Genomic DNA, 20,272 nt, shown 5'->3' with positions numbered 1-20,272 from the left:
CTTTGACATCTGCGATGGCACTTTATTCCCCGGATCGGAACTGATCACGTTTTAACGCCAGCGGCGTCCAATCCATTTTGGACTAGCGCCATCGAGAGCAGCGAATGAGTCAATAAGGTTACGTTTTGGGGGATGTCCAACACCACTCGAGCGTAAATAAGCTGGATCTACGACATAATGCTACTATATTGCTGACAAATTAAGTGTGTGTGTGTGTGGGGGGCTCATTAAGACAGATGGAGGGGATTACTTAAGAGTTTAAGATGAAGGAAGTGTTGTTGGAAAGACCAGAGTGCTCAACAATAGACCTTTGGCTAAGCTAGGCTAAGTTGTAGGCAATATCCAATCATATTTGGCCATGTGGAACATTTTGTAACAGGAATTAAATGGGGGTAGAGCAAGAGTGTCAGACTGGGGTTGGTTCGCGGGCTGCATTAACGTCAACTCGGTTTCATGTGGGCCGGACCATTTTAGATATAATAGTTAGATCTTTTTATTTATAAATGGATTAAAAGAACTGGATTAAAAGCCCTGAATATTCAGTTTTTTATAGATCTAAAACAATGTTTATTTTAGCTTTATTAAAATATATTTTTAGGTTTTACAAAGTGATTTTTGAACTAAAAGCACAGAAAAAAATGATTAAAAAATTACAATTATTGATTTAAAAGGGGGAAAATAGGGAAATTTAATGTACATCTATACTCTTCATTTTAATTTGATCCTAAAACAGAAAGTCAGCACTCATGATTTACTTTCCCGGGCCGCACAAAATGATGCGGCGGGCCAGATTTGGCCCCCGGGCCGCCACTTTGACACTTGTGGGGTAGAGTCAAAGCAACCGCTGCATTTTTGCCATTTAGACCCGTTGTGAGACGCTTTTAATTTGGGCAAAACATGTGCTTTAGTGAGTTAAAGGCTTAATACACCTTCATTACAGTAAAGAAGTGCAAATCCCATTTGGCAGGAGGACCCATTTGATTCTTTTACAGGGAGACCGAAAGGAGAAAAGTAAAGAGAATTAAAAAGGCGCCTTGGCAGTGCGCCCCGAGAAAGAAATGGACTTACTGGCAAGAGCTTTCTCGTAGGTCTTCCCCATGGCAACAAAGTTCCGTAAGCAGGGGTTGAACTGCTCCATGATGGTCTGAAAGAGAGAGCATAGTAGCTCAAGGCTGCGTATAAACGGGGAGATTGAAAAAGAAAAAAAAATACATACAATGTTTTGTGGTTGGCAAATGCGGGAAAAAAAAAAGATTTCTGCAAATGACTGTCTCACGTATGTCAATTTCGCGTTATGGGCCGTTTTATTCGTCATTTGGGATAATAAAAGGTATGCACTGAGAAAAATTGGGAGCAGTTTATGTACAAAAAGGTGATGTTTGGTCATATATGAATTACATTTATTTCAGAGACAAGACAAGAAATATTTTTTTTTTTAAATTCCCCTCCCCAAATAGAAATATATATATTTTTTGTTTTTATTTCAAGACACAGAAGGAAAGAATGTATTTTCCTTTAAAAATTTGAATGAATACAAATAAAAAATACATTTATAAGTGAATAATGACAATTTTTACCATTAAAAACAACAACAACAAATGAATTTATGCAATTTCTATCTCATCGATGTCACTGATAAATTAATAAACAATCCATTTAGTGATTGCTAACGAGTTGTCAATCAAATGATTCCATCCAAAAGCAATTGATTTCAGTCACTGTGCAATCAATATAAAAACTTGCTTTGGAAAACAATGATACAATAATAGAGGAATGCAACATTTATTCAAAAACTTTTTCAAATGCTTACTTACAGTTAAAAATGTAAACAAAAAAAAGGACTGATTTATGCACAAGTCGTAGCTGCCGTCTCTCCTTTCCCATTTTTGTGGTGACCTTGACCGCTTCATTGTGCAGAGGAATGCTTTTCTTCAGCGTCATTTGCGTCACTTTCCCATGTCGCTGGCCCCGTTTCCCAATTAACCGCCGCAATTGGGCTAACAATGTAGCACAAGAGAACTGGGATGACAAATTTAGCCTGGATGACGCGGAGAAAAAAAAAGAAGGAAAAAAATACCTCCCATTCCCTCTGGCCTCTTAGAAAATGCAATGTAACGTATCGTATATATTAGCTTGAGGTTGTTCCGTGGCGCTGCGTGAACGTGTTAATTCCTGCGTAAGCATCTTGGAGCCGGTGTATGAAAAATATAGTACTCAATGTCTTCATCATGCGTGTTCCAGCGGGAAGAATCTTGTTTAATAAAGAGAAAAGCTACTCCATTTCATCTTGATGTGGAATAGCTTCAAACATGTATGCACTACTTCACATTACGCTTATGCCGTAGTACTTAAGACCATTTTATTTTAAAAAAATGTTGGCCAAGTTCAACTTCCGGCGATCATTTCCTTCCACTTTCCATCAAAACCTGCAAATTAAAGTGGAATAGGCTGCCTTGAAAGGTAAAATTCTGCAATGTTTTTGCTTTTTTTATTCATTTATAAAATGGGATATACGCAGGAGGCTGTAAGGTTTGTAAGCGGAGACATTTTATGTCCCAAAATATATTTTTTATTATTATTACCTAGTCTAGGATTGGCATAGTAAAGTACTGCATTGGACCGAATAGAACAGTTTTTTTGCATTGAAATAAGACTGAAAAAATGTCGGTCGTCTTACATTCGGGGTCTAGACATTATACCCAATCACAGCGCTAGTTGGCACCAACGCGAATGCTGGAAATTTTGATGGCTAATTAAGTTATTGCAATTTTGTTGTTTTATCACAGTAGATTGGTTCATTTATATTTCAAAAAGCAGAAGCCATTCATTTACAAATGTGTTTGCACTTACGTTTACATGTGATAGACAGTTTTTGCATGATTTGAACAAGGCAAAATAACATGCTTTTCCTCTTAAATATATTGTTATAATCCTTGCTTTCAGATGTACTGTCATTATTTTCTGTAAAAAATTGAATTTGGTCTTCAGAAAGTCTTGAAAAAGAGGGGGTCGTCTTATATTCGGGCCAATACGGTAATTTGGGCAAGCATCTCTCAGACCAAGGTGATTGATTCCGGTCCTGGTCTAGTCTGGTCTCGGGCCACGGAGAAAAAGATGTCCGTCCAGGCGTGTGGACTACCTTTAGGTTTCTTCAGTGGGAGAGTGTGCGGTAATGATGCAGCGTTACGCAATCCTCCCACCACTTTAAAACACCACGGCACTTGTTATTAGAGGTTTGTACGCGTGTGGGCATGTGCACCACGGCACGCACACACTGGCGGGGTGCTGTGTGTCTTGATCAATCACCTCGCGTTGCAACAGAGAAACGTTTAGGAAGATTTTTTCCCTGGGCGAGGTCCCGGGGGAATGCTTTTTATCTCCGCGATAGGCAATAGACACCATTTTGTGTTTCTCATTCCGTCTCGATTACAATCACGTATTGTTAGGATCGGCGCCAAGTGACAAAAGTAGCACGCCCACTCAATTACTTAGGATGTGTCAATTTAATATTTTTGTGTCACCTGATTTTGCTCACCTGCCGATACCGAGTCCCGATTTGATACTTTGGAAAGGATTTTTTGGGGTAAAAAACCCCAATTTGAACAAAGCTAGCCGACAATACAGACGTGTTAGCAGGTGATCAGCAAATACAGTCTTCCCTCGATTATCGCCACTTTACTTATCGCAAATTCACTTTTTCGCGATTATTTTCTTCTATAATTTTGTTTTGTTTTAAAGTTCATAAAAATCTGAAAATCCACGCTGAAACTCATAAGCGGAAGCCACTCTTGCTATTAGGAATTAGCACTGGAAAAAAAAGTTATAATAGGGGTGACTCTACTTTACGATTTTTCAATTATGGCGGCCATGTTTGGTCTCCATTAACCGCGATATTCAAGGGATTACTGTATACATGTATGTATATGTATATATGTATGTATGTATATGCATGTATGTACATGTATGTATGTATATGTATGCATGTATATGTATGTATGCATGTATGTATATGTATGTATGTATATGTATGTATATGTATGTATATGTATGTATATGTATGTATGTATGTATATGTATGTATGTATATGTATGCATATATATAAATATATATATATATATATGTATATATATATATATAAATATGTATATGTATATATGTATATATATACATACACACACACAAACATACATATACAAACAAACATACTTTTTTTTTTTCAAATTAGTGCTAGACAACAAAATAAGGCAGTGAACAAAGTGTATAAATATTTGTCCATTGTGATGAACTGTGTTCTTGAATTTCATGCTTTTTTCAACAAAAACTGTTGCACAAGCGTAAATATAAATATATACTAGATCTCTTCGCTCATCAAATCCAGTTCAATTTCAATTGCAAAAGCTGACGTTGAGTGGCAATGTTCCACAGCCATTGACGGAGATAGACGTTCAATCCATTTTGTCAAAATTGCACTTCACAGTTAATACATTGTAAAAATGCATTCTTTTTTGGGGGTTCTGGTACTTAAATGGGCTCATTTTCCAATCACATCAGATCTGAGACATTGAGTTCTTCCCAAATATAAATTGGTGTAAAAAGTGGAAACATCTGCCCATGCTTTGCAGCTGGATGCGACCACAAAAGAGCACAGTCGCACGCAGTCGCGGTCGGGGTCGCTCGTAGCTTCTAATTGAATTCCCGTTTTTCCCTTTGCGCTCACAGCGAGCGACACGGCGAGGCTGCGTCTGACGTGAACGCTCATGTACTCTCTTCCCTTTGTTCGGCTTCAAACAGAATTCGCAGCCTTTTGTTCATCCCCCAAATTTGTTATTTGACATTAAAAAAAGCAAGAAAAGACACAATAGCCCGACAGCTCTCGGGGTGAAGTCTGGTTCTTCTCCCTCAAAAGAGAAAAAGAAGAAGTACGGGGCTGAGATAATTACCAAGCGCTTCCTTGGCGGATTTTGCTGTTGTGCGGCGTGCACCCGAACGCACCACGAGCTCAGGAGTGGCCTTTGAAGGCAGCACACTCAGCTGAACATTTAATTCAACTATTGGATCGCTCTTATATACCGTTTTGTAATGGACGACAGTTTACAAGTTTGCATATTTTGGTGTATTATTTGTTTAATTTCTAAAGATATAACACACTGGATAAAGGTAGTTAGACTTTACTAAATTTGGGTCACTAGGAAAGAAAAATGAGGTCAAAAGTGGCAATTGCCTTGAGCTTTTTACAGTAATTGGCCGTTAAAGCGACATTAGAAGTAACGTAAGAGTTTTTGGTGATTTTAGCGACACCGGTGGACAAAAGCGATAGTGTTTTGACTAAAGGAAGACTGCATTTCCCATGAGGACTTGTGCAAGTGTCGTCGGAGAGAACGACATTTGTGCAACTCATGGATGAAGAAATGAATTGTGGCGAAACAATATCATAAAAAGGGGCGTGGCATATGTTGTAAAGCAGGAAGCACATTTGTAGAGTTTGGTCTTATCAAACTTAAACATGACATATCTTGAATACTTTAGCCAGCCAGCACTAAAATCATCTGTTTTCCAATCCATGCAAATTTTAGCTTTAAAGCAGATATTTTGGCAAAATTTTGTAGCTGTCCAATCTATTTGGAGTAAAAGGAGCGGGCACCCATCATTTGTTCCCACTCAAAATGGGTCAATGGCACGCAAAAATAGCAAATTCATTGAAAAAAAATCTTGATTTTGAAAAAAAAAAGCATCTTGGACATCAATTACCGTATTTTCCGCACTATTAGGCGCATCGGAGTATAAGCCCCGCCTTCAATGAACGGCCTAACTTAAAATTGGTGCCACATAGTATGATAATAATATAATAGTAGTAGTGGGTGGGGATTGCGTTATACATTAGCGAGCTATGCTAAAGGCAATTTCATTCCATAATTAACTATTATTGATCCATATATTGGGCGCATCAGATAAAGACGCACTGAAAAAAACGGGAGATTTTCAGCGGCACCTTTTAGTACGGTACTACGGCGCCATCCTATTCACAAAAATACCCTAATCAGAGTTTTGGGAGTTTTGCTGTTCTGCTGATGGAGAATTTTATTTAACTAGCGAGCATTTTTTAGTTTGCTGCAAACGCAATTATTGTCAGGATGAGCTACACCGTTGACAATTGCAATTTTTTTTTAAAAATACGCGAACGGCTCTCGCTTACCTCGCCGCCGGCCCTTCCCGGCGAGGCCGAGCGGAGGGCGGCTAATTGGAGGAAGGCCCGAAGGAAGCTCAACGGGAAAAAAGGCGCTTGGTGTCAAGTCGTGCTGCATTTTGACTTTGTGAAACGCTTCGCTTGTGATAAGACAATTAGGACAATGCACAGCGAGAGGAAAATCGCTTTCCTGCCGTCTAATGAGCCGGCGTGTCCGTCATCCTTTAATGCAGGGGTAGGGAACCTATGGCTCGGGAGCCTAATGTGGCTCTTTTGATGGCTGTATATGGCTCTCCCCTAACCTGTGAGGTAATTAATACTTAATATTTAGATTTTTTTTTTGAAATGGGTTAAAAGAACTGGATTAAAAGCCCTGAATATTCAGTTTTTTAATAGATCTAAAACAATGGTAATTTAAGCTTTTTATATATATTTTTAGATTTTACAAAATGATTTTTGAACTAAAAACACAGAAAAAAATGATTAAAAAATGACAATTATTATAATAATAAAAATAAATAATAATAAAAAACGCTGGTGACAGAGCCGAGTCCCGAATGCACCAATAGGAGCGTCATGTCGGCCGCTTTTTTAATCATAATATTTTTTCATTAGACTCTTCTACATCTATGTTCTCATTCATACTAATTGATTAACTACAGCGTAACAATGATGTCAAAAGAATTGAGAGCCTTTTTGACCTTCAAAAGTGGTAAAATTACTCAAAATTTCACACATTTTAATGAATTTTTACTCTCTGAGTATGGCTTTCAAGGAATAAAATTTGAAAATAGAAATTGATTATGGCTCTTTCTGTAAAAAAGGTTCCCGACCCCTGCTTTAATGGTTCCTTCTCAAACTGGTAAAACCCTGGTTAAAAAAATTAATAAAAAAATGTACGCAAAGACGGATCGCTGTCGCTAGGCAGACTGGACATCGATCGCCGTCAATGGCGCTCGTGCATCATCATTCCATTCTAATTTCATCGCAGTGACAACACATTTGAAGTCTATCGCTGAAGAAATATGGAATATTGACTGATTTATCGGTCAGAGACGAGGCTCTATCACCAAAATAGACCATACGTCTGTCATTACATTGATTAATTGTCACTTTTCAGCACTCGGAGTCGATGATAAATGTCCCTCAAACGACCAAGACGTTTCAAAATAACATTTATACGACACATTGACGCCAATCGGTCCTCGTGAACTCTTTTTTTTCTTTTCCCGGGAACTGAAATAAGGTCGAGCGCCCATTGAAAAGACGCCAGGGAGGCGAGTCGGTCGCAAGGCTGTAATGACATGCAAAGTGGGGTGCAAACACCAGCTGACGGCAACCGTTGGGAATTGTGAATCATCGCTAGCGTGCGCTCATCTGTTCCTTCCTTCGCGGCGACGTCAACAACCCTTTTGGCCGAACCCGCTTCCTTGACATCCAGTCCAAATGTCAGCAAAGACGTGCCTTAAAACTGACTTCAAATCATTGCGTTCAAAGTCTACTTGACTGGCCAAACAAGAGCAACAAATTACTTTTATCAGTCTTATTATCTTCTCTCCCATCAGTAAAAGTAGACGGCAATGCTACTTGTATTAGGTAGCATGTAGATATTACATAGAATTAGTTGGTTTTTTTGTATCATTGTTCGTTTTGTCCGTCCAGCTATTTTCACTATATAAAAACACAATATAAACAACCAAAATCCCAAGTAGAACATTAAAACTAGTTTTGTCCCGATGATATACAGCTATTTTTTGACGTAGCGGACAATATTAGATTTGGTACAAGAATGGAATCGATCCAGTCGATTCGTGTTTTATTACTATACTGCTGTCAATCAAACATGTCTGCTGAGTGGAGTAAAATCGTGTAATATTTTTAAACAGAATGTATGTATTTTTTGAGGCGGTAGTGGCAGGGCTCACTTGAATGCAAATAGATTTTTTATTTACCGGTTACATTATTTTTTAATGATATAAAAATATGGCGTCGGTTTCGGCAAAACATATTTAGGGGAAAGAAAAAAAATGGCAAAAAAAATAATAATTAAAAAAAATATATACCAGCTTCTGAACATTCCTAATTATTAATTGGCAAAAAATAAATATATATATTTTTAAAAATCAGCTTCTGAACATTCCTAATTACTAAATGGCAAAAAATAAATATATATATATATATATATATATATTTTTTTTTAAATTAGCTTCTAAACCAAGGGTGTCAGACTCGGTTGGTTAACGCCAACTCGATTTCATGTGGGCCGGAACATTTTAGATATAATATATATATATATATATTTTTTTATAAATGGGTTAAAAGAACTGGATTAAAATCCCTGAATATTCAGTTTTTTTTATAGATCTAAATATGTTTATTTTAGCTTTTTTAAATATATTTTTAGATTTAACAAAATGATTTTTGAACTAAAAACACTGAAAAGAATGATTAAAAAATGACAATTATTGATTTAAAAGGGGGAAAATCAGGAAATTGAATATACATCTATACTCTTCATTTTAATTTGATCCTAAAACAGAAAGTCGGCACTCATGATTTACTTTCCCGGGCCGCACAAAATGATGCGGCGGGCCAGATTTGGCCCCCGGGCCGCCACTTTGACACGTCTAAACATAATTCCTTCCTTTTCAACATCGCGGGATTCCTAAATAAAATAGGTTAGCTAAAAAAAATTAAAAAAAAGACATGCTAACGTGAACATGCGAGTAAGAATACTGGCGAGCAAGCTGATTTTTCTAATACCTGCAAACGATATTACAGTGCAATCAAACAATTACTATTCAGCGGGTTTGCCGACGAAGCGCTTTTTGCGTTCTTGCGTTATTAAAACCAATCGCCAAAGCGCCCATCGATTAGTGGCGTGTGTCCAATTACAACCTCGCAAAAATTTTCATGTCCAAAAAAAGAGATTTTTTTCTTCTCTTTCTGGTTGTGTGGATGTTCATAACAATAACACGGACTATAAATGCTAATGTTGCTAAGCAGCGAAAATTAAATAGCGATATTTATTAGGGATTATTTATCAAGTGCGACGTAAGGAAAAACAGAAATGATTGGAAATCATTTTAAATAGGATTGGAAATGGGTATAAAAAAATCAGAATGTATTTGTTTATCTTTAAAAAGTACATATAGTGCTTTTTTTGGAGTAATAGGAAAATGTTGGACTGGAGTTTTCCTGTCTGCTGGTGTTGTTAAGTCTGGACACGTGTGCTCTTCAAATGTTAATAGGACTGTTGTTTAGTCTGGAAATAGCGAGAGAGGCTCTTCTTCATTCCGGAACGTAAACACGGCTCTAACAAAAGGAGAAAAAAAAAAAAATCTACATTTCCACGCACTAAAATGGACAAGTGACTGAAATGTTCCACAATTGAAACACGCTCCTTCCTGTTTCAACTTGAAAATTTATGGTAGGCACCGATTTTTTTCAATCACTACCTGAGTCACTTAACCTCACAAGAGTCGTTGGGGTGCCGGAGCCTAATTTTAAGGAATGTTCAAAGTCATCTCCAACTCATTCACTGTCTTTGACGGCAAAAGCCATCCGATTTTCAATCATTTTGAGTGATGATGACAGCAAAAAAATGGCCAGCAACGAACGTCCTACAAAAATGTGTGTTTTGTTTTGATGTTGTCATCGAACCAACGTGAACTACAGCTGGCGCGCTAGCTCGCTCATCGAAAATCCGCCACTGCTAGCGGTTACCACAGCAACCTGGAGCGAGACCTATTTGTCAGCTTTGGTTCTCCAAGCAAAAGCACCCTAGCGAGCGATGGAAAAAGACACCCAAAAGCAAAATAAACAAGGTTGCCATTTTGGACCGAATCTGGACATTCACGACGGCTTCACAAGTCGCCTCGTCCTGAATTATGGATGCGTGGAAGCGGGTTATGAAACATAACTTGAATAGAATATCAAAACCAGAGCGCTATTACAAAGACCAAGACACTTAAATGCCAAGTCATTTGATTGTCGGCAAACAATTCTTATACGACTCCAAAAATGGTTTAGCATCGCTCTATTAGCGGAACCGCTAATGATAGTGTGGAGCTTTATTAGCACATCTCGGTCCAATTAAATCCACTTGACTCACTGCAGCTACATTTCCTTGCACCAAAATGCTACGAGATGTTGGCAAAAATCACCATTTCTCTCTTTGTGAAGCTCCTAAATTCACCGCAACATAGTTTCTTGGCATTAAGACGCCACAGGAGTGTAAAAATGTACTACTTTTTCCACCAAAGACCGAAACTTATTTCAGCTGACTTTATTAGCAACGCAGTGCCACGAGATGACGACAAATCACCACTTCTGTCTTTGTGAAGCTCCTCAATTCACCGCAAACATAGATCATCAGCATGTAGAAGCCACGGTAATGTGACAACGTAGAACTTTGGTCTAACGGAAGCCCCTTAACTCACTTTGACCGACTTTCTTTGCACCAAAATGCTTCGAGATGTTGGCAAATCACCATTTCAGTCTTTGTGAAGCTCCTCAACTCACCCCAACATAGTTCCTTGGCATTTAGATGCCACAGGAGTGTGACAACATACTACTTTTGTCCAACTAAAGCCCTTTTCACTGATTTCAGCGGAGTTTCTTGGCACAGCAATACTACCAGACTGGGACAAAGAACTACTAGCGTCTTTGTGAAACTCCTCAACTCATTACAACATAGATCTTCTGTCTTTAGATGCCACGGGAGTCTGAGAAAGTACTACTTTTGTCTCATGGAAACCCTTTAACTCACTTTCTTTGCACTAAAATGCTACAAAACGATGGCAAATTCCCATTTCGGTCTTTGCGAAGCTCCTCAACTCATCGCAACGTAGATCATCGGCAAGTAGATGCTATGGGAGTATGACAAAGTACTACTTTTGTTTAAGGGAAGGCCCTTAAATCACTCCGACCGACTTTCTTTGCTACGAGAGCGTGGCAAAGCATGAAGGGGCGTGGCGGGCGGCGCCGAAAAAAAACCGCACACCAAAAACTCATGACTGGTGATCGAATAAGGCGAAATATAGCGGCGGCGAACCACAGCGAGGCCCCGCCACCGTCCGCTGCCCAACCTCAAGCCGAGAATTTGCCCGGCATAATTACAACCTTCGCTTCTGCCGCTGTAATTAGAGAGTATTTCAACAAGACTGCCGAGTTTTCTCCATCTTCCCCTCGCCGCCTCTCTTTGGACGCCTCCTTCTCTTATCCGCCCCCGCGCCGTCTATTTGAAATGAAGAGGTACGGGAAGGGGGGCCTCGAGTAAAAAGCCACCAGGCTCATAAAAGAGCTCGGCGGCGGGCGGCCGCGTACCAACGTGGCTTCTGTCCTTGAACGGGTAGAGATGGCGAAAAAAGGAAAGACAAAGAAAAAAAGCGTCCGCCCACGGCCTGGCAGAGGAGGTGGGCGTGTGGAGCGCCGGCCCTCCTCACTCTGCGTCGGGAACCAAAGCGCTCGTTCTTCTGTTGGCCGTCGAGGAGGACTTCCCGTCGCGCAAAATACAGTCGTTTCCGACGGACAGCAACTTACCCAAACGTTGAAGGGCATAGATCACAGGTGTCAAAGTGGCGGCCCGGGGGCCAAATCTGGCCCGACGGATCATTTTGTGTGGCCCGGGAAAGTAAATCGTGAGTGCTGACTTTCTGTTTTAGGATGAAATTAAAATGAAGAGTATAGATGTATATTAAATTTCCTGATTTTCCCCCTTTTAAATCAATAATTGTCATTTTTTAATCCATTTTTTCTGTGTTTTTAGTTCAAAAATCATTTTGTTAAATCTAAAAATATATTTAAAAAAAGCTAAAATAAACATTGTTTTAGATCTATAAAATACTGAATATTCAGGACTTTTAATCCAGTTCATAAAAAAAATCTAAATATTATATCTAAAATGGTCCGGCCCACATGAAATCGAGTTGATGTTAACGCGGCCCGCAAACCAACCCGAGTCTGACACCCTTAGCATAGATGCTCCGGAATCGCGTTTGTTATGCTATTAAGTCATAACGTCCCCGATCGAGATCGGGCCCGGATCTCGTCCTTTTAAGTGGATGGGAAACGGGTGGAAAAAACAAAAAACTGGCCTTTTAAAATGTATTGACATTTTTTTCAGGCATGAAGTCTAAGCTGTTAGCTGCACATTTACAGTTTTGATGACTAAAAATGGCGGCACCCACGACCCTAGTGAGGATAAATCGGTTCAGAAAAAGATGAGAAAATGGCGAGCGACGGTGCCAAGAACGCAATCGCTGGATCGGATCCGAACTCGCGACCACCTCCGATTGGCAAAAAATCATCGTATCATGCCCTGATAGTGACGATTGGCTTAACTGTAATCATCAGTTCTAAAAATTGACATTAATATTTAAATCTTGGCCATCCGATGGTGCAGCGGTTCCTTCGCCTGACAGCGCATTGCGGGTTCGATTCCAAGCCAGATTGCGAGCGCCGATGCTTGTCGGTCTCTACGACTACCCTATGACTGATTGGCGACCAGTTTAGCACGTAGATGAGCTCCGACACCCCACGACCCCGACCGGGATAACCCCAACGGATTCCAATAGTCGCCATATTGGAATCCCTTGTAACCAGCAAGTTGTAATAATCACCCCAGTTGATGTCACTTTCTTCCTAAGATTCATATCGTATAATTATTTTGACATGGATTTTGGCTGGCGTTAGCGTTTCATAACAAACCGGCATCACCCTCGCCGTGTTGACATTGGGAGTGGCTACATGGGAAAAAAGAGGTGATGCCCTCGGGGTTGATCTCCAAGCGACACACCTTGATATTCTCTTACCTGCCTGGGTGTGTTTGAATACCTGAGCCGCGTCAAATGAAGAAGGCTAACGCAATCCTATTCTTTTGTCGGTGGGGCGCGATTAATCTGCCGGGGTCAAGCGCTCAGACTTCATCCGCGAGGCCGCTAAGAGGCTTGCGCGCCTACTAGACGGCCGAGCGCAGCCCAAGCCAGCTGGTGGACCCGACGCTCTCACGCAAAGTCTGGAGGGTGCGGCGACCATTTTTTAACAACCTATATTTATTTTTGGTCATTCCAAAAAAATAGGGGGAAATATTTCAGTATTCGCATTCAAAACCAAACGACAGGGGAGAAGAAGGAAACGTTTTTAGACTTGGCCAAATCATTCTCCAGACTAAAAACTATTGAAACTAAATTCAATCCCCAGACTTGAACCCTATGGGCCATTCATTCGCAGAAACTCTGTTTTAAGGCAAGGGTGTCAGACTCGGGTCTGTTCGCGGGCCGCTTTAACGTCAACTTGATTTCACGTGGGCCGGACCATTTTAGATATAATATTTAGATATTTTTTTATAAATAGATTAAAAGAACTGGATTAAAAGCCCTGAATATTCCGTTTTTTATAGATCTAAAACAATGTTTATTTTAGCTTTTTTTTAAAAGATATTTTTAGATTTTACAAAATGATTTTTGAACTAAAAACACAGAAAAAATGGATTAAAAAATTACTATTATTGATTTAAAAGGGGGAAAATCAGGAAATTTAGTATACATCTATACTTTTCATTTTAATTTGATCCTAAAACAGAAAGTCGCCACTCATGATTGACTTTACCGGGCCACACAAAATGATGCGGCGGGCCAGATTTGGCCACCGGGCCACCACTTTGACACATGTCGCATAGACAATATTAAATATATACACAGGGACGCGTTGAATTAAGACTTTTCCGGTCAAAGACGGCAATGGTGGCCAATCTATTTGAAGTCGGGAGGTTGGCGGCGATTTCCTGGTTTGAATTGTAACAAAAGAAGACAACATCGGATTTCCTCACTTAAAGCAATTATGGTTGAATAATAGTTCTTCCTGAGAATAATTGACTAGAATGTCGCAATCACATATTTTTATGAGTCGAGTCAGCTGATTTGGTGGCAAGTCACGGAAAGCCGGAGGATTTTTGAAAAAAAAAAAATAATAATAATACAATTCAAAAACACGATCTTTCTGACGATTTCCGATCACGCTTTCTCCGTAACTTACTGCTGATCAAAACAGTAAATCAACACAAAAAATATTCTTCTCAACTCAATAAAAACCATATTTTCATCCCTTTTCTAAAATATGTTGCGCAATCCAGCAAATAGTAATTGTTTACATAACCTGGTTGGATAACAAGACGGACAGGTCGCGTCATTTCACAAACACTCTCGGTTCAGAAGACCGATACCATCATCCGATCTCGTCGTTTTTGGAACTTTATTGAAGTACGCCGGCAAAAAAACAGATAAATTAAGATTATATTTCATATCCAGAAGAAACCATACTGAACTGTAAAAAATATTTGATATCCAACGCCAAAAAGGCTGACCTTAAAGATCTTAAACGCACCAGTTTTACACCAGTTTGCAACTTTCGGGGGGAAAAAGCTAGGCCAAAAACGGAGGGTGTCGGAGCGAGCACGGAAATAGTAGTCCCGCCTCCCCCGACGCGGCTAAAAGGAGTCAGCGCTCCGTCACTCTGGGCTCATCTGACCTCTTTTCTCCAACAATTTCGCTATCGGAACGGTCGCTACAACCTTCAGCCACTCCTTGCGACTTATCAATATACGTAGCGACCTTTCAATATCATCGAGACGTGAATTTTGACGAGAGATGACGTTAATTGACACCAAAAGTCATTAATATTCCCCAACGACGTCCAAATTCTTGCATTTCAATGTTCAGCATTGAACTCAATTGAAATATGTTAACATATATCAGCCCCACCAAAATAAAAAAAACATCTTGCAAATACCAGTTTCTTGACATTGTAAAAACATATTATAATCATTATTTAAATACGAAAAGTGGAATAACAAGTGAGAGGTCCGTAGCTATGACAAGAAAACACGAGTCAAACGTATTTTTAGGCAGAAAAAGGCAAAATAAGACTGAATGAACACGAAGATGGTAATATTAATGCTAGCTGCTCTTAACCAAACCGTTTGGCAAGGCTAGGAATAAAAGTGCAGAAACCGGGATCATTTATTTATTTAAAAAATGGCTTCATTCAATTAATTGGTGAATTAAAATTGCTGCAGCTCTGTTATTCATGATGGAAATGATGATTAGCTACATTAACGACTTATTATTGCCTGAAGGTTCCAAATTAGGCACTACTGGGGACTGTCGTAGTTCATTTTGAACTTGTTTTTATTTATTTTTTAAATAAATTTGAACCCGCTATCTGGCAAAGGGAGAAGTGAAGCTCATAATAAAAGTTTTGCTTGTAAATTGTAAATTGGGGCATACCCAGTAAGTACCATTGGAGTAATTGACTACTGCCAAGCTTTCTATTCAAAATGGTTTGGACATTGAGACGTCAAAAGTAGCCAATGAATTAAACATGATCTTTATGGACTGCCTTAATTTGACAACAAAATTATGTTCCAATTCTTAGTCCTGTTGAGGACTGGTCTTGGAAATGAACAGTGCAATATTTAAATCTCTATGTTGGGTGGCAGAACTCAAAATGCTAAAAATTGAAATGAATGCCTCAGTTTAGGTCAGCGGTACCCAATCAACAATCAGCTGGCCTACTAATTCTAGCCATATATAAATTTGACAAATTTGGTTATGATCCAGCAGCTAAAAGTTTTACATGATAGATTGCTTAGTTACTTTGTCCTGGAACAAAAAATCTAGATAAGCTTTCTTCCAATGGCTTTTTTGTGTTTGCGTGCAGAACAGGTTTGAATGTTGAAATGGCTCTAGGGCAAATGTTTACTTGTTGCAACAGAGACGGTCAAAACGAGGCTAGACATTCACTTCAACTCCAGGAATGTCTCCCATTACGGAAAATGGGAACAGTGGGAGGGAAAGCCACTCGGTGGGGAATTTGTTGATGGACAGGTGGGCAATCAAGTGAGTGGATTGGGACAAGGGCCTTCATTATCAAATAGATTGGCGTGCGTGTTTGCGTATGCGTGCGCATGTGCCACCATGAATCGATTGCAGTCGTCAAACATTTAAGCAAGTTGAGATCCATTCAAAAACGACACTTTGCACCTGAGATAAAAGTGTGCCAAACTTTATACGCGAGCAGCACCTTACCTTGTAGACGTTTTCCGTCACTCGGTGAACCTCGTCGGTACGAGACATCGTGCAATCTTCGGCCAGGACCATAAAAATAGCTTTCTTCCGATCGTGTATCCACGCGAAAACTGTGGGGAAAAGGGTCCGATCTAACAGGGAAAGGGGGGAAAACAAAACGGTGAGGCGGAGGATCGATGTCGCGAGGTGGCTCGTAATCCTGCTGCAACTCAACTCACCTTCCGTCTCAACGTACAGCTGACAGCACGCCGGTGCCTTCACGGGTGCTCGGTTTTCACAACACCTCCCACGTACGACTTCCGATAGAGACGTCAAACTCGGCAACGCGTCCACCAGTTGAAATTAAATGTAGAGTTTTAAACAGGAACGTCGTGCGATTTCTCTATAACGGTGCAAAAGTGCGATTCGAAGCGTCGCCTAGCATTTTCCCACTGCCCATGAACGCCTCGTCCTCCTCCAGTCTTCTCGGCGTACATTTGCGGGCCGCCCACACGTTTTTCTTTCAATTCCCTGCCAGTCCTTGATCATGTTGTTCGCATAGCATCACGTTTTCTGCTCTTATTTGTTGTACAAAGGAAGAGAACACACGTTGCAGTATTATGACACTACATTTAAATTTAAAATTCGACTTTCAAATACATGGAAGCTGAAAAATCCATTTTTTAAAGATGCGTTCAGGGTACAAATTACGCACAGTTGCTGTCCTCTATTTCACATTTATTTCCTAATATTTTACCAACAGATTCGTCGTACCTCGAGGAGCGATCACTGTATAAACGTAAAAATGTGTTCATGTGAATAGAGCGCGCCTTCTAGTGGTGTCACGAGGTTACACACGTTGTAGGAATATGCAGCTCTTTTAATTGTCAGCTTTGAAAACAAGTCAGTCACGTGTTGAATTATGGAAATAGGATATTGAAATGTTATGCTGACAACATCTCTCGCTTCGTTTTCCGTCTTGGAGCCACTTCTGGGTCGGCCGCCTCTGGAACTTCTGGGAGCGATTCCGTAGGAACGTCTGGAAGCGCAACATCATCTTCCTGTGACAGAAAAAGAAAATGAAAAATCAAAAGTAGGCAAATGAGGCAAACCGGCACGAGTCTTCCCGGAGTGACAATGACAAAGGTTGTGGCGTCTGTCAAAAGGAGACGGAATAATAGCGCGTTGTCAAGTCCCATTTGGATGAGATGGAAGAAAACGCTTGTCAAGTCCCATTAGGATGAGATGGAAAAAAACGTTTATTTCCATTTTGGCGCACAATTTATGTTTGACGTCCTCTGACGTACGCGCTCGCAGTCGTACAAAGCGTTACGGGATTTCAGGGATTTCCTAAACTGTCGGGATATCCCCGATCCGATCACCTGATCGGAAATCGGGACCGATCTCGTCATCGCTTAAAGATCGGAATTGGGCGGGAAAAAAAACTGTTATAAAAATTGATTAATTTATTTTTCTTTTTAGGTATTAACTCATTGGCAATCCATTTTGACTGGGATTTTTGTCAGCGACCGATCGTCCGACCTCCCCACTCAAATTGGATTGGGCGTCTCAACGTCAGTTTCCAGTTTGAATAAATATAACGTCTATCACTGTCAATTGCGGCGAACTATTTAAGGCCGCGTCAAAATCAGGCCAGCCGGAATTGGGTGCAAAAAATATGTGACTGGCGCAACTCTATTAAAATGTTTTTTTAAGCTGACAGTCTGACCTGCATTTACTTGAGAGAAGCAATTTACATTGATGCAATGGGAAATAGGGAATTATGGAACATAATGTTCTACTGGGAAATAATACCTGGATGATGACTTCCAGCTCGACCAAAACGGCGTCCTCGTCCTCCTGCGTCAGAGCGCCGGCCAGCAATTCGTCGATTTGCTGCACGCAGATCACATTCATTTTCACTTAATAACATCCTACTCTTGGGGATTTTTATAGGCTAACGATCTGAACATCTTTGGGTGTTAAAAAATCCCATCATACATTGTGGATTCAATTCCTCAGGGTCCTATTCCTGGGTAGTTTAATCGTTTTATTGTCAAATTTGGCAGCTGCACATGAGTATAGTATAGAAATTACGGTAATTATTTTACAGTGTTTCCCCCCCCAATTTGGGCAGATTACCTTTTGATATTCAATTGATTCGTGGGTTTCTTCAAGGATTTTCTCCACATCTTCTATTGACATGATCTGCAACAAACAAGGATTTAGAATTAAAAAGTCTGACATTTACTTCAAAATGTCAGAAAATGTAATCAAAGTGATTCTACATACCAAAAATTGAAACCTCCTTTTTATAAATACCTTTTATATGAAAAATCCTTGCAAAAAACATATCATTCTGAATTTTAATGACATGAAAAATATCTGCGATCAACCAAAAAAGACGAGCAATATGAATGAGTGTTAATTTTACCAAATGGAATCAGTATAAAAAAAAATCTTTAGATTTTTGCAGGAAATAAAACGACTCATTTTATTCATTGGTGTGTGTTGCCTGTGTTCGTAATCCTTTAATCCCCAAACAAGGAGTGCCAACACAAACCAGCGTCATCAGCATAAAGCGCGGCTTTGGAGTCATTAATAATCATAAAATATGAAAGGCGTGTGTGTGTGTGTGTGTGTGTGGTTTTCTACCTGGTGCATACTTTTCAGACAGTCGTTGCCTGCTTTTAATCCTTCCATAACTTTCATCTCAATTTGCATGAACTCGATATCTTGCACCTGCACATAAACAACGTCTTAAAGTTGACATCCATGATTTCAACGTACGAGTCGGCGTGTTTTAAAACGTCATACCATGCGCTCCAGGTTGGAGATCTGGTTTTCAGTCTTGTCTAGCAATTGATCCTGATAGCGCTTCTTCTTAAGGAGCAGCACAGCCTTTCTGCAAAAATACATAAATATATAAATTGGGGGCTCATCGGTCTGTAAAATCCATTTATGACTAAAAATAGCGTGGTTAAACGTTGATTAAAAATGTAGCATACACCCCTAAAATATTTAAAAAATAATCATAAACCTTGTTTTGGGGAAAATATATGTATACATGAAACAGGCTTTTAGTGAATTCAATGTTTGTTTGTTTTTAAATTATTACTATGAAAAAAAGTCAAGTTGATGGACTTCCTGCAGTTGCATATTGAAGATATTAAGAATGAATATTTACTCTTTTTTGCCATCTTTGAGCAGCTGCTTGGCCAGAAGTCTCTCTTTGTCCAGCTGGAGCGTGATTCTCTTTTGGTACTGCTTCAGTTTATCTCTCTGTTGCTTCAATTGCTACCAAAAAATACAAAAAGTTAAATCACATCCAATGTTGACATAATAACAATAAACAAGTCCAGACAGCCTCGTTGGAATGTCACATTTTGAGATATTAAAACAAACTGACTATTCTTTGGAACACAGGGCACTAAAAATCAAACGAGTTGAAACCTGATTGACATTCAATTCAATTCATGAAGTTAATGACAACATATTAAACATGTTGGAAAATGATTGGGAGTAATTTATAGTCTGAAATCCCCACCTATTCCAAAACCCTAGCATTTGAACAGCAGTGCGTAGACTTTCTACATCTTCTGCAACCTCCGTTTCATATCATGCATCGCATAAGTATCAAAATACATATACGAACAGTGTTTTTGTCATATAGGACAAGAATATGTGCTATGCCTGGTGCTACATTTTGGAAAATGCTACACGCTGCTAATCGGCTTGATGAGCTCACCAAGACGGCTAAGTCTTGTTCCGTGACACGCGAGGGTCGATTCTTTCCCCCAAACACGTTTCCCATACTTTAGAGACATCCCCGCCGCATTATTCTCTCCTCGACTAATAAAATAATAGCCGTTTCGGGGTATGAAGTCATGATAAAAGCGTGCCTACACGCGGCTAGGCTAGCTTGCTAGCTAACAAGCAGGATTGTTGCTGCGTCCTACGGAAACACACAAAGGACATTACACCATTACTGTAAACTACTTTAACAACGAATTAGCAAAT

General features: G+C 39.7%; 2 protein-coding genes across 7 annotated transcripts in view; both read right to left on the bottom strand.

Annotated features, from left to right (window-relative positions):
• Nucleotides 1–16,741, bottom strand: part of LOC144088053 (BAR/IMD domain-containing adapter protein 2-like) — a 50,242-nt gene extending 33,501 nt beyond the window's left edge. For 5 of the 6 annotated variants that reach the window (XM_077618254.1, XM_077618252.1, XM_077618249.1 and 2 more), the window contains exons 1-2: nucleotides 16,274–16,485; nucleotides 1,069–1,144 (exon numbers count right to left, since the gene is read on the bottom strand). In XM_077618254.1, coding sequence (XP_077474380.1) covers nucleotides 1,069–1,144; nucleotides 16,274–16,345 — 148 coding nt within the window. In that variant the 5' untranslated portion in view covers nucleotides 16,346–16,485. The other variant, XM_077618250.1, reaches the window with a different exon arrangement.
• Nucleotides 16,742–16,969: 228 nt separating this feature from the next.
• LOC144088054 (charged multivesicular body protein 6-like) lies at nucleotides 16,970–20,232 on the bottom strand. The gene is made up of 7 exons (XM_077618255.1): nucleotides 20,001–20,232; nucleotides 19,440–19,549; nucleotides 19,070–19,157; nucleotides 18,908–18,994; nucleotides 18,395–18,460; nucleotides 18,068–18,148; nucleotides 16,970–17,313 (listed from the first exon to the last, which is right to left on the bottom strand). Exons 1-7 carry the CDS (start codon nucleotides 20,064–20,066, stop codon nucleotides 17,197–17,199), a joined length of 615 nt encoding a protein of 204 aa, XP_077474381.1. The 5' UTR covers nucleotides 20,067–20,232; the 3' UTR covers nucleotides 16,970–17,196.
• Nucleotides 20,233–20,272: the final 40 nt, after the last annotated feature.

This window comes from Stigmatopora argus, chromosome 14 (assembly GCF_051989625.1).
Source record: "Stigmatopora argus isolate UIUO_Sarg chromosome 14, RoL_Sarg_1.0, whole genome shotgun sequence".
In the NCBI taxonomy this organism is placed as follows: domain Eukaryota; kingdom Metazoa; phylum Chordata; class Actinopteri; order Syngnathiformes; family Syngnathidae; genus Stigmatopora; species Stigmatopora argus.
The sequence above is the reverse complement of the archived record's forward strand: the minus strand, read 5'-3'. Positions and strand labels throughout refer to the sequence as shown.